The sequence below is a fragment of the Anabas testudineus genome, chromosome 6, assembly GCF_900324465.2.
Source record: "Anabas testudineus chromosome 6, fAnaTes1.2, whole genome shotgun sequence".
NCBI classification, from domain to species: Eukaryota; Metazoa; Chordata; class Actinopteri; order Anabantiformes; family Anabantidae; genus Anabas; species Anabas testudineus.
The window spans coordinates 4,631,612-4,648,759 of NC_046615.1; the positions used below are offsets into that span (position 1 = coordinate 4,631,612).

Below are 17,148 nucleotides of genomic sequence, written 5' to 3' on the forward strand. Positions count from 1 at the left end.
GGCTTTAGCAACAGTTAGCTGTTTCTGACAATCATGAATTCCAGCATCAGCAAAACATCCAAACAGCCAAGACAGACTCTAAAATGCAGCACCACCCTGGCGCTATCACCATCTGTGCCTTCTAAAACATGTAACGCTGTGAACGGGGTTTAGTGCATTGTATTTAAGATGTTTTCCTCTGCCTCTGCACTTTCCTCCTTCCTGTCTGTCTCTCTCTCAGTGTACATGTCTTCCCTCTCTCTCCTCCTGCCAAGTGCGTCCCACGGGCCTGGATACAAAGTCTGGCATAGAAAAGTTGTGATCTATAATTCACACACATCACTGACCCAGGAGGCAACACCACCTCTGTCCGCTGGCTCCTTGAACACAGCCTGGTGATTAGTTACGATGTGTATTATAGTAAACATGTATAACTCTGTGTGTGTGTGTGTGTGTGTGTGTGTGCAACGCAGGAGGGATAAGAGCGCGTGCTCGAGATGATGTGCCTGGTTTTGTGCGATGATTTATGATCGAGCTCCTCAGAACTTATGATACCTACAGGGCTCAATATTTTTTCTGCTTAACTATCGGCTTTTTCATTACAAAGTGGTGGTGACATGATTTTTATGAGATCAAAAAATGTAATCTGGTAGGAATAATTGGTCGAGCCAGCAGGTCGCTAAGCTTTTGTAGGTATGTGTGTGTGTGTGTGTGTGTACTTGTCTTAAATCTCATGTATATCTCACAGTTAACAATGAATCTCATTACCATCCACCTACACATCTATGCACAGGCCTACCCCTGCAGCGGCTGCACACAGACACACACGCGGTCTTTTCTGATGAGATGGCTGATTACAGGGGGCTGTAGAAGCTAGACCCCTGTAATCACTGATTACAGAGTTAAGAGGAAATTATTCCATCTTCTGAGTCTCAGTTAGATAAAATGCTTTGTGGAGGGGGGGTGGGTGTCACCAAGATGTGGACCACCACTTTGAATAGCTCCATGTTTTTACTCAGATGGAGTCCAAGTGTTTGACAGTGTTCAACTTTGACTAAGTGTCTGTGGCAGCTACCATAAGCTCAGGAGCGTGGTCTGATCGCACAGTTTGGAGATTTTGGTGGAGAGAAATACCAGATGTCATACACCCTTTATTAAATTAGCACTCTATCCCTGTGTGGTATAACATAACAAAGATGACAACATTCGCAGGTATAGCCTAGAAAATGAAACCGTGTGGCTCCAATTTACTCAATTCTCAGACACAGTGTGAGGCCATTTGTCTTGTCAGCTATCTTCAGCGGTCCAGCTGCTGTACCTCAAAAAGACACAGCATGAAATCTCACTCTCTTCATTCACTCTAACAACACAGGAGGGTAGTGGTAAACATCAGATATTAGTAATAGTATTTAGTTACTCATCAGTCTGTGATGATAGTTACTCCCATGGTTGAGACGTTGAGTCTCTATGTCTCGATGCCCCAATAAGAAGTAATGATAGGGTCAAAACAGCTTTACCAATGTCAGGAGCATTGCTCCATTGACTGTCACTCAGATAGACAGGTTGAAGAGAGGACGCAAGTGTTGGTATTGATCCACTGATAATTCAGTTTATCTAGCAGCTCAGGCTGAAGGAGCTTGATCTGTTTCATAGGAGAGAAACCAAGTCACCTCAGTCAGCCGTGAGAGGACAGAAGAGGAGGGAGATTGTCCTTGAGCTGTATTTAGGGGTGTTTTACTAAGTTTGTAAAAGCCTGCTGCTTTGACTGTGATTACAAAAAACAAAAACTGGTTTTACAATATCTAATATCTGTCTGACAAAAAAACGTAACAAACAAAAAAAGGACGAAAGGAAGGAAGATTGTAGAAGGTCCTTAAAGTGTGCCAGCAATCATTGTCCATCATGGTCCAAGCAATGCATACAGGTGAGCAACACCTGAGAGAGGAAAATCATTTCCTGTAAGTTGTCGTGAGTCAGACAAAAAACACTCTTAAAGGAGCAAAACACCGGCCAAACTCCTACAGTACATGGATTTTAATAGTTACTGTACACTCACAAGTTACCAACCACAAGAAACCAAGTTTCCAGATTGACATGGAAACACAAATAACTGTGCAGCATGTGATCGTTTAGACAAATGATCACATGCTGTTAATAGTAAATATGATTAGCCAGCGGGATATGGAACCTTTTTAATGACTAAAACTTAACTGCTGCGTGTCCAGAACATATTCAGTCTGACCTTTTACTACACATGAACAGAGTACTGTTTAAACAGGTGAAATTACTTCTCATGAGACAGAATCATTTTCAGAATAATATGTATTACAGTATATTACTGGATTATAATTATCGTTGCATTAATGTGTCTAAAGATTATCAAGCCTAGCTTGTGTGTCCAGTCCTACATAGCAGGATTAGGTTGGTACAGACAAGAAAAGAGGCTACGTCCTGCTCCATTTGATAAGTCCTCTTATCAAATGGGGTTTGTGCAAAGGTCAGGGTAAGCAGAAAGAAAGACACTTTCAAACAAGTCAGAAAGTGTGTCACAGACACTGGTGTGATATACTTTCCTCCCAGTAGTGTCAAACTCCACCACTTCAGGCATGAAGACGTAAGAGAGGAGAGGAGAGGAGAGGAGAGGAGAGGAGAGGAGAGGAGAGGAGAGGAGAGGAGAGGAGAGGAGAGATAGGAGAGAGGAGAGGAGGAGAGGAGAGGAGAGGAGAGGAGAGGAGAGGAGAGGAGAGGAGGAGAGGAGAGGAGAGGAGAGGAGAGGAGAGAGGACAGGAGAGGAGAGGAGAGATAGGAGGAGAGGAGAGATAGGAGGAGAGGAGAGGAGGAGAGAGGAGAGATAGGAGAGGAGAGGAGAGGAGAGGAGAGGAGAGGAGAGGAGAGGAGGAGAGAGAGAGGAGAGAGAGGAGAGGAGAGGAGGGAGGAGAGAGAGGAGAGATAGGAGGAGAGGAGAGGAGAGGACAGGAGAGGAGAGGAGAGGACAGGAGAGGAGAGGAGAGATAGGAGGAGAGGAGAGATAGGAGAGGAGAGGAGAGATAGGAGGAGAGGAGAGGAGAGGAGAGAGGAGAGGAGAGGAGGGAGAGGGAGAGGAGAGGAGAGGAGGAGAGGAGAGGAGAGGAGAGGAGAGGAGAGGAGGAGGAGGAGAGGAGAGGAGAGGAGCGGAGAGGAGAGGAGAGGAGAGGAGAGGAGGAGAGAGAGGAGAGGAGAGGAGAAAAAGGAGGAGAGGAGAGAGATAGGAGGAGAGGAGAGGAGAGGAGAGAGGAGAGGAGAGGAGAGGAGAGGAGAGGAGAGGAGAGGAGAGGAGAGGAGAGGAGAGGAGAGGAGAGGAGAGGAGAGGAGAGGAGAGAGGAGAGAGCACAATTTGCAGTTTCTGTTCCTGCACTTACTTTCAAATGGTCTTCATCTTCTGACAACACGCCCACATCTTACCAAGGTGCTCTCTCTGGAGACTTCCTGCCTATTTTTAGAATTTTTATTAGTTTCTATTGGTTTGATCTCTTTTGACATGGCAACCAATAAAACTTGTTTATGTTGCGTCGAATCTCCCATAAGAAGTTGTGTTCAACTTCATTTATTTCGCAGCTCAGGAGGTATCAACTTTTATTTCACACGGTCTCTCTACAGCAGGTCTCTATCTGCTGGACGGGAAACACTAGAGCAGCTCGCTGGCTGGCACGCTATCTCGGAAAACCCCCACAACCCAGCCACAGCTTCATACATCAACCAATTAAAATGGTATCCTAGCAACCGCAGTCAATATGTCTCTAAGCAACACCAATTTTGCAGTAGTGGGGGGAATTATAGCTAGCTGCAGGCCTCTTACGGAGAGAAACATACTCCTTTTAAATATCTCTCACTCTACTGGTCCCTCTCAGTTATCAAAAACTCTCTCACAGTAACACAGTTTAGTTTTACCACACGCTTGCACACTTAAAGTCATTCAGCCCGTTTCTTTTGGCTATTACTCTCCTCTGCTCTCCGTCACTGTTCACTGTACCAGTTTAGATTCTTTGTGTGATCTAAGCTGCAATGCTAGCTGATCACTCAGAGTCCAACCATGTGTGTACACTGCCTGTTTGTGTGTCTACAGTAGCAAGAAAACGTATGTGAACCTTTTGGAATTTAGTGTGTTTTTGCATACATTTTTTAATAAAACGTGATCTGATCTTCATCTAAGACAAGAGTTTTAACGAATATGATGTGCCGAAAACAATAACACAAAGAAACTCGGAGCAACCATAAAAACCTCACAATGCTAGTGAGGTCCCAACTGTAAAGTATAGTGGAGGAAACATCATGATTGGGGCCTGCTTTGCTGCATCATGGTCTGGCCAGCTTGCAGTGCTTGTGGGGAAGATGAAAGATGTGTATCAAAAAATAATTCAGTGAGAATAACTGTACGTCAGCTGAAACTCTGCTGTAGTTGGGTGATGCAACAGGATAATGATCAAAAACCCACAACAGGATGGCTGCAGAAAAACAAAATCCACCTTTTGCAGTGGCCAAGTTAGAGCCCAGACCTCCCAGATAGAGATGCTATGAAACGAGTTGAAGAGAGCCACACACCAGATGTCCAAAGTATATGACAGAGCTAAAGGAGTTCTGCAGGAAGAATGAGCTAAAATTCCTCCTGAACAATGTGCTGCCGAGCTGCCAAGGGGGGTCAACCAGTAATGAATTCAAATGATTCACATGCTTTTTTCCACTAGCACTGTGAGGTTTTTAATAAAGACATGAAAGATCAGATTTTTTTTGTTATTATTTTAGGCACATTATATTTGTTAATACTTTTGACTTAGATGAAGATCAGATCACGTTTTATGACAAATTAATGCAGAAAACCACAAAATATCAAATGTTTCACATTCTTCTTGTTGCCACTGTATGTTTAAGCACTAATGTTGGACTAATATGGCTGATCACCCGCTGCTCCTCTCCTAGAGACATCTAAAAGTCCATTAGTAGAACAATAACATCAGCATGGCCACACCCAGACACACACACACACACACACACACACACACACACACACACACACACACACACACACAAAGTCCACACTGTAAGTATCTCTGCCTGAATCTTGTAACAGGACAGTATGTGTAAAGCTAGTGAAGAAAGCAAAAATCACAGCAACTAAACAATATCCCAGCTCATGGATTTGAACAGGAAGTGTGTTGAGAGCTCTAATTCTGCTCGAGGTCAAGAGGTGAGAGATCAGGTTTAACCTTCAATTAGAGAGTAATTACAACTGAAATGATCATACCTGATACAGTGACATTTATTTAATAGTAGAGTAAACGCAACACGTGGTCTGGACCCAGCAGATAACAGAGCTCAAAAAAGTATTTAGAGCTGTAAAACATGAATCAGTCATTACCTCCATGTGTTTAATATGTGGGCAGAGAAGCATCCAGCAGAATGTGAGGATGTAGACTTTTCGACTCTACTGTACTTTGTTGCTGTACTGTTAACTTTGGTCCTACAGACTCCTCCTGAATCTTGATTTGACGTGTCCTCAAGTTTTTAAGTTGTGGTGGAAACACCTCATTATAGGGTCATTGTGTATTCCTGCAATCGGAGCTGAAGGATGCTATAAAAAGAAAAAGAAATTAGCAAACACTGCGTTTTTTTGGAGGATTTAACTGTTGGAAGTGTGGATGGTCTTCACAGAAGGCAGGGTGCCTGAGTTTGTTTCTAAACAGAAGGCGAGCCCACTAACAGCCATCAGAAACATACAGCCGCTTCAGATATCACGCCAGCTTCATCGGCCTTCAGAGAGCCGAGAGTGGAGGGAGGCGAGGAAGAGGATGGAGGTGGAAGGAGGGGGGAGAAACAGTGGGAGGGAGAGAAGCTGCTCGAGGTTAGGGAGATAGGAGGGGAGTGGTGGGACGCGGGGAGAAAAACGGAGTGAGGAGTGTAGGAGGAGAATAAAGGAAGTGAGAAGTGAGGAAGGAAGAGGGATGTAGTGTCCTGTACATCGTGGTGAGCCTTCTGGTTCATTTGTGTGTTTTACTTTCACTCCCTCAACTCTGTATTAAATCCCCAAGTGACGATCCTCTCACTCTGCTCTCCTTTTACCCAATTACCCATCCACCTCTCTCTCTCTCTCTTACACACACACACACACACACACTTCCTTTCTCCCTGCTACGGTCCACTGCATTATTCATGCTTTGGGTGTAACCTCATCAGTCAACACACACACACACACACACACACACACACAGCTGACAAAACAACACACGCTCTGCCAGTTCTCTCTCTCTCTCACTCACGCACACACTGACACAAATTATTCATGTCCACATCATTAACAGTTGTGGGAGACACAGAGGATGCAGTCACAGTCAGTCACATATTCGGAGGATTCGTCGCTGTCCACCTCTGCTCTGTACAGAACGGCACCTTGACAGGGTGAACAAGGGACAGACAGGCACACATACAGTACATACGTAAACCTCTTAGAGTAATATGCTGACGGCTCCTGCACTGTGCTGATGTGCCAACCCAGAGAGGAGCTGACTGGAAATGGTCTTACAGTATCTGCAATGCTAATGTAAGAGGGATGCAGAGGGGGAGGGGCTATGCTATGAGGGCTACTACTTTTACAGTACAGACTGTTTCACTGCTGAGATGAAAGTGATTATAGCATATTCTGATCTGGCAGAGTCTGCTGCCTCATCGAAAACACAAGGCCACATATACACAATACTACAGGCTGATTTTCTAACAGCGCATGTTAAAAAACTATGGCTGCATGATGGGAAACTTTGCAGGACAAATGAGGAAAAGAGAGATATAAATGTAAACTGTGTATACGTTACGAGGGCTAGATTCAGTGGCACCACTCAACTCTTCATGCAAATCGTCCTAGTGGCCGTTCGCAGTACTGCAATGAAAGATCGCCTGTCGCAAAAAGAGCCCCCTCAGCAGCACAAGAGCATGTGCACGGTCCGCGCAAGAAGCATGTTCCAGTATTAAAGTTGCCATGTGCGAAGGCTCAGATGCCCACAGCTATAATTAACAACAGCGTTAGTGGTCACTGCTCAGCCAGAGACAAGTGCAAGAAGGGTTTACACAAATGATAAGCTAGGCTGCACTGAAGTGGAGTGCCTTAGCAAAGTAATGAATGATGAAATACAACCATGAAATCCGTTTCACTGAGCATCCCTGACATCTTTCTCATGGCAGCCATGAGAAAGATGTCAGGGATGCTGCCTCTTTCACCTCCTTCACCTCTTTCTCTCACTCTGTCTTACCTCTTGACTTATCTCAGAGTCCTCTTCTATTATCACCTCCTACACCTCCCTCACTCAGCATCTTCACTTCTTACTCTGCCCTTCGTTCTTTCCTAATTAGTTTTCTTTCTTATTTATTCTGCCCCTTCTTTCCTCCTCTTCCAGTCATTTTTCTCTCTCAACATCTTCCCACTCACTCTGCGGCTCTTTTCTGTGTCTGTCCTTTGTGAAACTTTTTCCTCACCCTCAACTTGTTCTCATCAACTCCCTCGCTTACGTCCTCTCCTCACTCCTTGGGTCTAACTTTACTTCTTTAATATCCAGCATTTTGGCTACAGCATCCTCCTCCTTGGTTACCAGGGAAACTGTAACCTTGGTCACCAGGTTCTAGCGGCAGAGGCATGCACTTGCTATCAGGGTTGACACCACTTACAGACACAGGTTTATATAATATTAATTACATGTGTGTGTGTGTCTCCAGGCTGCTGTGATTGCAGGAATGCTCCAGACTGAACTGCTAGCACCAGATGGCTACCTGTACACACACACACACACACACACACACACACACACACACACACACACACGCACACAGGCCATACAAACACACACTCGGGAGCACATACTGCTTGTGCACTCCAGTGAAATCAGCTGCGGACCTTCAGTGGTTTGTAATCATTAAACCTGCCGTGTATGAGCTTCATGAAGTGCCCCACACATGTAAAAAATGTGTCACACTGTGGACACATAGACATTAGATTTGATGTTGTTGCACAATGATTATTATTCCTTCATAATAAATGTTTTAGGATCTGGTCCAGAGACAGAGCAGAATTAATAGTAAAGTAGGAAAAAAGATAAAGCTTTATATTTACTTTCACACCACAGTTTAAAATGAACTATAATATTTATAATGCATTCCAGTTTAGTATGTTTAATAACACCTTTTCCGGGTTTGACTAACAAATTCTCACTAGGATTTAAGTTCATTGGGCTGTATTATGCACAATCTTCACCCAAAGCCCCATTAAATCTTAATAAATAAGTGATGAATGCTACACAAACTGATACAGAGTCTACCAAGACTCATATGGCACCCACTGACTGAGCTGGCTGAGATGTTTTACTCACAAACGCCTGTTTCATTTTATTCATCAGCATCCTCATTTCCTTCAAACCTCTCACCACAGCTCCTTCCCTTAATCTGCTCTCCTCATCTTTATTTCTATTTTCTGTCCCGTTGCCCTTTCTGCTCTCTACATTCTCCTCCACTGATCTTCCTCCCCTCTTACTCTCCTCGTCCTGCCCACGTTATTGTGTGCAGACCAAAACATCTCCCTCTACCCCGTGATCTGCTTCACCTTAATCATGATGAAGAAAGGAGAGGATGAAGAGGACGAGGCGGGATGGCTTGAGGAAGGCGTGGGGGGGGGGGGGGGGGGAGACAACAGAGCGCAGATGAAAAAAGGAGAAGATGAGAGAAAAGAGAGGCGGGGAGGAAGAGGAGGTGGCGAGGAGGAGTCAGATGAGAAGCAGCTAAAAAGCTCGTGGAGGGTCACTCACCGGTGCGAAACAATTTCCCAGACACATTTTGAAAAAAGGCAGGCTTAACAAGATTTCAGTCGGAGAGAAACTGTGTGTGTCTGTGTGTGTGTGTGTGTGTGTCTGCAGAGTTGCCTACGAGTGTGGCGGCTTTCTCAGTAAACGCTTGAAACAATAAAATGATAATGAGAGAGGCTCATTACGCACCGCGTTTCTACAGGACAGACAGGACAGGAGATTTAATGAATCCTACCTCTCCTCTTTTTGTTGCCTGTTTCGACTCTCAACATACAAGCACACATATCTCATGGGGCAGTGGAGGGGGGGACATTATTTATCCTCACCTGCTGTAGAGCCAATTAAAATTGTTTTCTGGAACCACTTCTGACTCTGATAGAGCCATAAAAAGCATTCACAAAGAAAAAAAAAAAAACCTAAAAGAGGAAGGAAAGAAAAATAGTTGAAACGCCACTGAATTTGAAGGATTTCAACACATTTGCTTCGTCCCTGTGGATTATATGTTTGTTCTCTGGCACTGTCTAAATCATGACATTCACAGCCTTCATCTGGGAAAATGACTAAGATGCTGCTGTAGTTAAGGAGGACACATGCAGGGAGGCTTTCTCAAAATCTGTCTCGGCCAAACAAGCTCACTGACAGCTCTTTCCTTCCTAAAATTTGTCTTCAACTTTCTTAGTTGCCCATACTGCCTGATTTATCTTCACAAAATGGGGGTCTACAGTAGAGTAGGAAACTGACGTGAAGACGTCAGAGATGTCACATGAAGCCCACAGTCTGTCCTCCATCTGATGCTGCGGATGATGACATGAGTGGGATCTGCTTGTAAAAACAAAACTATGGTAAAAGTTTGCTGAGCGATCTCTTGTCTTAACAAGCTGGCTCCGTGCAGACTGGCATCAACTCCATGACAACTGTCCCCAAAGTATCCTGCCTCCATGGCAACAGTCACCATAGAAACATGCAAAGACCTCTTGAGGTGATGCCATGCTGACATGAGCTGAAGTGGGATGTTATGTGCAAAGTTACCAGCTGACACTTTGTGTTCGCTGCGAGAAAGAACGGTTTCAGAGATTTAACTTTTTAAAAGTTTAGAATTTCACATTGTTGCAACTTTCAACTTTCACTTTGGTTAAAGAGCAACTTAAGAGCAACTTTTGGATCATGCTGGGTTTGACAGGGACAGCAGTGAAACACAGCTCGGTGGTAATTTACTCAAAGCTTAAGTAACTCACTGAAAGAGATTCTCAAGCGTTAGATCACTGTCACCAGTAGTGTCACAGTTCTCAGTGCTTGTACTGTTACAGCTTCTGCTGTGTAATTGCTGCAAATCAAAGGGAAAGAGACTGGAAACAAAGGTCACAGCGATTCCCCAGGACAACATTGACGTCTGAATGGAGTATAGCATACATCTTAAAAGTTAATTAGTGCAGCGAAGATGTAATAAATAATTTTCATCACTTTTATTATTTAATATTTAACATTTGAAAATTACACATTAACAGACGTTTGTGACTAATGCAGCAGAAACATTTTAAATTTGCAGGAGTCGATCGCTTCAGATGAAGCAAGAGAATAAGAGTTATTACATCTGACAGTCTAACAACCCTGGATTAAAGCTGTCATTAAATGGGCCATACTATGCTTTTGTATTTTTAATTGTAACTTCACTGTTGTGATGACAGGTGCTGATGTTATGTAGGGGGGGCAGAGGATACTGTAGATCTGTATTGTGTTGTTGGTGTTCCACATGAACACGCTGCAGTGGTAATATATAACAACATGAGACAATAAAGTGTGTGTGCGAGAAATAGCCCAGCTGATTCATTCAGTTTGTCCATCAAGTTATGGCAGTAATGTAATCATCTAACAATAATTACTGTACGTCTCTGTCCTATAATATCCTCAGCTTCTTTTGCGAATCAGCAGGGTGATTACAGATAACTGGGCTGATCTGATGTCAGAGGTGATTTGAGTTTATTAATCGCCACTAATTACTTTAGGATCATCTCATTTACAGAATCTCACGAGCCTCTAAAGACAGACAGCAACGACTGCTTGAAGTGAACGGAAGTATTACATTTGCATGAATTGTTATTGTGTTTGTCGTCTCTCTGGGAACCTGAAGGGGATGATGGAGGGAGACGGCGACACAGACCGAAAGCATCAGTCTAATATCAATAGTCAAACATCTCTCTCTCTCAGTCTGTCGAGCTGAGCCGCACAGCTGTGGATATTAAACATGGTCTCAGGGGACACACATTGATTTTTGTGAGAAAAATAACGGCCTTAAACATTATCCTGGCACTGAGTTGGCTACTGTATCATATTTTGTACCAGGAGCAGCCTCCAATCTGTAATTTTATGCATGTTGTCCTAAGTTAGAAGAACTGGAAGAAAGGTTTTTTGCTGCATAACAGAGCCAAGACTGCTGGGGTATAAATTTCAGCTGAATAATCTGGAGGCTCATTTTATTCTTACTGCAAACTGCCCTTGGGTTCCGACCAAGTGCTTTAAAGGAAGCAGAAAAAAAAAAAAATCACTCCAGCACAGAACAGCGGGTAACTGTAGAGCACAAAGCCAGCTTTCCTTTCCCACTCTTTCTTCCTCTCTGTCTCTATTCATTGAGGTGGATGGAGAGTTAATCAATTCTCACCGGGCTCTAAAAGGCCAGGTCTCAGGCTACAGCCTTCTGCTCAAGCTAATATCACGCTCTGTCTTTTCGCTCCACCCACTCCCCCACATCTGCCTCAACACGAGTCACTCCAGGTTTTCCATGGATGTTGTCTCGAAATAGCTCTTTGCATGAAAAGTGCTGATTTCTATTGGTTAGTACACTATCTTACAACAGCTCTGCATCTTCAGTACGTACATATATATTGAGAGGAAGATGAGGGTGGAGAGAAGAATGATTAGAGAAGAAGGAGGTGATAGATAAATACAAAGAAGAGTAAAGGAGGAGAAGATAAAGAGCATCACTGGTGCTCCACAAAAAGTAATGTTGAACAGAAACATATGCAGCTGCTGTATCACAGCCAGCCCACTGACTTAAGCTCCTATCCCCACTTGTGGATTAGCACTCACACAGCACACTCACACTTAGACCTTTACCGAGGGCCTGATAAGCTCCAGCTTTTGAGAAGGAACCCTTCAGATGGAATAAAACACTGAAAGTGTTGCTCCAGTGATATGAAGTACAGTTTCTTCACAGGAGACTCGGACTGGCTTGTAAGTATTTTGGGAGTCGGGGTGTTGAGATGCTACGTTTCAGGTGATCTCGGTTTCTTCCTGACAGCTTTTTGTTTACATGTTGCTCGATCATGTCAAGTATAAATAAGATGCTGTACGATAGGTGTTTTCTTTGTGAGTGGACCTGTGACCTGACTTAATAGAGACTAGTATAAAGGTGAAGGTCAGACCCTCCAGACCAAAAATAGTTTGCAGTGGACACATGTATGTATTATTATAAGAACTGGACTGGAACCCGACTCCCAGGATGGCGTCCATGAACGAATGAAAAGCTTTCTGGTTTTGTTTATACGTTTGCATCATGCAGCTCACTGCACATCAGATGTTCATCACCCCTGGAACCTTTGGCATTTATTGTTTAAATCTATTCCCCCCCCTCATTTAGTGAAGCTTGATCTCCACAGACAGATGCTTTTATCTGTGCCGCTGTGAGCTTATGAGGGAAAATCTGTCTGCTGATTTGTTTGTGTTGTTCCTGCATGAAAACCAAGTTCGCCCAGTACATTTCTGCAGTCAGCCTGCTGAAGACAGATTGTCTAGCTGCTGTCCCTTTGTCTGACACACTGCACACTGAGTGGACTATTGTCTGAACGATGCTCTCGCCTCGCGTTCAGTGAATTCCCAGACGCACTTTACATTAGGATGTCACACACATACAAATAGCTTTTCTAGGCTCTAGGAAGGTGTTACTACTATAAAACCTTTTCTGGATAACACTCTACCCCAAAGAGACCACAGACCCCATATTTAGCACAAGGCACCTTATACTTTTAGCTCTTAATTAACACGATAAAAAAGAAAAAAGAAAATATATTTTGTGCTATTAAACCCCATCAGATACTAGATATACTAGGTATTTACCTAGAAAGTGAGCCAGAGCGGCACATTTTCTATGTGATTAAACATTTAAGATCTATTGTTAGTCTTTCTAGGAGTGTTTAATGGTGACTTTTTTTTCTTCTTAAACTATTTTCACTTGCAGGTTTCTTCTTAAATGATAACAAGCTGGGTATTAATCAGCGTAGCAATTTACAGGGTACAACCTGGACAGGTTGCTGTCTATCTCAGAGCTGTCCTACAGAGACAGACAAACATTCACATCATCACCTACAGACACTGTAGAGCCAACAGTCAACCTAACTGGCTAAAACGTATGTGTTTTTGCTGCACCACCAGGGGCCACTGGGATAAACTGGCAGCAAGGCCGAGTTGCACCACTGTGTCTGCAGAAAAGTCTACTATTAAAAGCTACCAGTTTGTGATGTGATACCAGACACTGACTTGGCAAAGAATTTTATAACTGTGATGAAGAAACTCCTAAAACCCTAAATGTCTAAGTCTGCGATGCGCACTCACAATCCTCAAGCTCATAAGTTGAAACTGAGCCGGGCGCTCATCAACAGGTGCAGTGGTTAAAGCCAGCATTACAAAACCGCAGAGGCAGAGAAAAAAAGTGAGTGATTGTATAACGAACAGTGAGGCGGGCGAATCGAAGAGTTGGCACAATGCTAAATGACTGAAACAAAGATAATTTAGCCTCCAAACTCCATCTCTCCCTGCAATAAAGTAGCCTGCACACTCTCTCTCTCAAACACACACACACACACACACACACACACACACACACACACAAATCGTCTATCAATACTCGACTTGTCAGCAGTTTGGCTATTCTGCTCTCTGAGCTGGTCAACTCCCTTCACCGTATTGTTGGAGCTCTTCCAAGCTGCCAGACACACCCAATATAATGATATCAGCTACTGTACAGCTCCTGAGACTGAAAGGGAGAGAGACGGTGTGTGTGTGTGTGTTTGTGTACAGTATGTGTGTGTCTCAGGAAAAGGCACAGTATGAATGAGAGTAAGAAGAGAGAGCACAGAAACAGAACAAGAGAGACAAACTGATTAAACAAAGGTTCCTCATTAGAAAGAACCAGCCTGAGATTGTGTTTGAAGGAGGGCAAGAGTGAGTCTGAGTGGCCTCGAGCTGAAAGAAAGATAAAGACAGAGCTGGTGGACAGAGATATAGACACACACACACACACACACACACACACACACACACACACACACACACACACACACACACACACGGTGAAGCAGAACTCTAATGTGAACATGTAGACTGGAGTGTGGCTATGGACCAGCTGCTATATATAGCACATGGGAAAAACTAGGATAACACATTACTGTTCTCCAGCTGACACGCTGACACACACACACACACACACACACACACACACACACACACACACACACACACACACTCACTCACAGTCTGAACCAGTGGGCTGAGGAGACTGTAGCTGCAGCACAGAGGAGAAAGTTGGCAAGCCATAATTTCTTGCCACACACACACACACACACACACCACAGTGCTGCTGCATACACACACCATTAAAGATGATGTATAGGAGTAGACCCAGTGTAAATTGTTCTATATGCTTAGGAGGTCAAATGTGAACAATTGGCTGCCACATCTGGACACACACACTTCTCAGCGTGGAGACATGTATAGCGCCGAAGAGAAAACATGAGTTCATCATGTGATGGTGTGTTTAAAGTGACCATCTCATGCAAAATGCCCTTTTTGGTCACTAATGTACACATACAGGACTCTCTGGTGCATGTAGACAACCTACTGCCGAGTATCAGGGTCTTAGGGACCCACATCCTACTCAGGCTGGGTCCAAAAACCTACCCACAGGAACTTTGGCCAAAAACTCGCAGTCCACCACTGCAGCAGACTCACTGTGTGAACACCAAGCAGCAGAGCACTCACCTACTGGATCTATGGACGAACACAAAAGTCTCTCCTCTTCCTCCCATCTTCACAGGATTTGAACAAAGTGGATTTATTTGCTTTTGAGCAAAGCAGTATGTGTGTTTATATGTGTGTGTATTTGTGTGTGTGACAGAGACACGGCAAGTGGAAGACTATATACAAACAATGGCATAGGTGACATGGACGTTACCTACGTGCATATGTGGATAACATTAGCTTCACTCCAGAGCAAGAGAAGTTTGGGGCTAACTTGATATGGTGAGCATGTTGAACAAACAGTTGCCTATTTACACATCCTGCAGCTATGGAGCAACATTATCATTCATTGTGCGTTGTGTTTATTGGCTCTCTTTATTCTGTTGTGTGCCTCTACCACTTCCAGAGGGGAATATTTGTCTCTTTACCTGCTAAATGCTCCTCTGTCTTCCACAGTTAATTTCTAGCTGGGTCTTGGTGCTGGCTGGTAGCGAACAGTGGGTTTCACAGCTGGTTCACTCCGTGTGCTGGAAACAACACATGGAGGGAACCGAAGCTGCGATCCACACAGCAAAACGATGAGCAGACAGATGCTCATTTTTGTTTTCATACGTGTAAGATTAACTTCTATTTCTTTGCTTAACGTATATCAAACTCTGCATGTATTGTACATTTGCTCCATACAGCAGAACTGCATGTTTACAGTTCAGATCAGGCTCAAAGGTCAGTTTGAAACAAAGATTAAAATGAACTAGTTTATAAATCTTAAAATCCAAATTAATAATGATCAGCCACAAACATTTTACATCCTTGCTGAGAATTTAAATGATTTCTGCCTCTTATGATGACTCCCTGAAGTGCAGAGTGTAGCAGAGTGTAGCAGAGAAGAAACAAGGGAGGTTGGAGCAGAACGGATTGATTTCAAGTCTCAATGCTTAGACGACATAGTAACACAGTGTAAAACTACTTTTACACTTTACGCAATATACAGAAAGCAAAACTCTACTGACACACTTGAGGTAAAAAGTACATCATTGTACATCATACATCATAACTCCACATCTTCTCACACACACACACACACACACACACACACACGTGCACTTACCTTCTTGGTGAAGTCCATGGCTTTGAGGATGGAAAGATTGAGTGTTTCCAAGGAGGCCAGAACTCCCTCGTAGTCACCCATGTGCTTGGCAAAGTAGTCTGCACAAACACACACACACACACACACACACACACACACACACATACAGACACATACAGACACAGACAATTTGGCGCATTTCAAAGTCACAACATAATTTGCAGCGATTAGCTGAAATAATTTAAATGAACAAAAATAATTACATTTCAAGCAAGAAGAACTTATCTAATAGTAGATAAGAGAGAGAATAGGGGGAACAGGTGTGTGTGTGTGTGTGTGGTCAGTCTACTTACCACAGAGTTCCTTAGTGTCAACATTACTATCACAGCAGAGGAGCAGCAGAGGGAGAGAAAAAGGAGGGAAGGAAGGATGGAAAGTAGGAAGGTAGGAAGGAAGAAAAAGGAGGGAGAAGAGCAGGGTCAGAAACAAAGGGAAGTTTTTTTCCTGCAGCCACACACATGCACAGACACACACACACACACACACACACACACAGAGTTGGCAGGCACAAAGCGATCTAACAAGACACTCTGACAGGAGTCTGAATCAATCCACCACCATCATTCATGCTCAGTTCAGTGTGTGGGGACTCATTTGGCAGTGAATTCGTCACTGCTATAAAGGAGACTTTCCCTGGTTGACTGACCAGGTGAGAAAAGGGAAAACAAGAGAGGGTGAGAAAGAAAAGGAAAAAGCCAAAGAAGAAGGTCCTGTTAGTTAGGACATGTAATTAATGACGGGAGACCTGGAGACAGAGCAGGAGACAGGCAGAAAGTCTCTATCTGTCCGTCTGTTTATCTAATTTATAAATGACTGCACATTATAGGGCATGTATGGAAAAAAACACTCAGCAAATTAGATGAATTCTTATTTGAATGTTTAAAATATCTGATAAAAAACCCTTTAAGCAGTTTGGACTGAATGAACCAGCCTGATTTAATAATGGCCTACATTATTTTATTAAGCGCTACCTTCATGTTGCCTTCAGGGTGCCTGGCAGAACTAATCCTGATCTATCACTGTGACAGATGGGCTTCAAGAATATCCAGCGAAAGCCTAGTTCTACCCAACATTTTATGTATTTTCCCGTTTACTAATGACATATGTTGTTTAAACTGCATCTGAGGCTGTGTGTGTAATAGAGTTGTTCCACCACTTTGTTGGCTAAAATAAAAGTGGCAGATTGTTTACTATCCAAAT

The 17,148-nt window shown here is 43.5% G+C and overlaps 1 protein-coding gene across 1 annotated transcript in view; it reads right to left on the reverse strand.

Moving 5' to 3' along the window:
* Positions 1-17,148, reverse strand: part of necab2 (N-terminal EF-hand calcium binding protein 2) — a 97,083-nt gene that overhangs the window by 48,522 nt on the left and 31,413 nt on the right. The window contains exons 4-5 of the mRNA XM_026364701.1: positions 16,242-16,267; positions 15,910-16,007 (exon numbers count right to left, since the gene is read on the reverse strand). Of these exons, the coding sequence (XP_026220486.1) occupies positions 15,910-16,007; positions 16,242-16,267 (124 nt within the window). The remainder of the gene's footprint in view (positions 1-15,909; positions 16,008-16,241; positions 16,268-17,148) is intronic.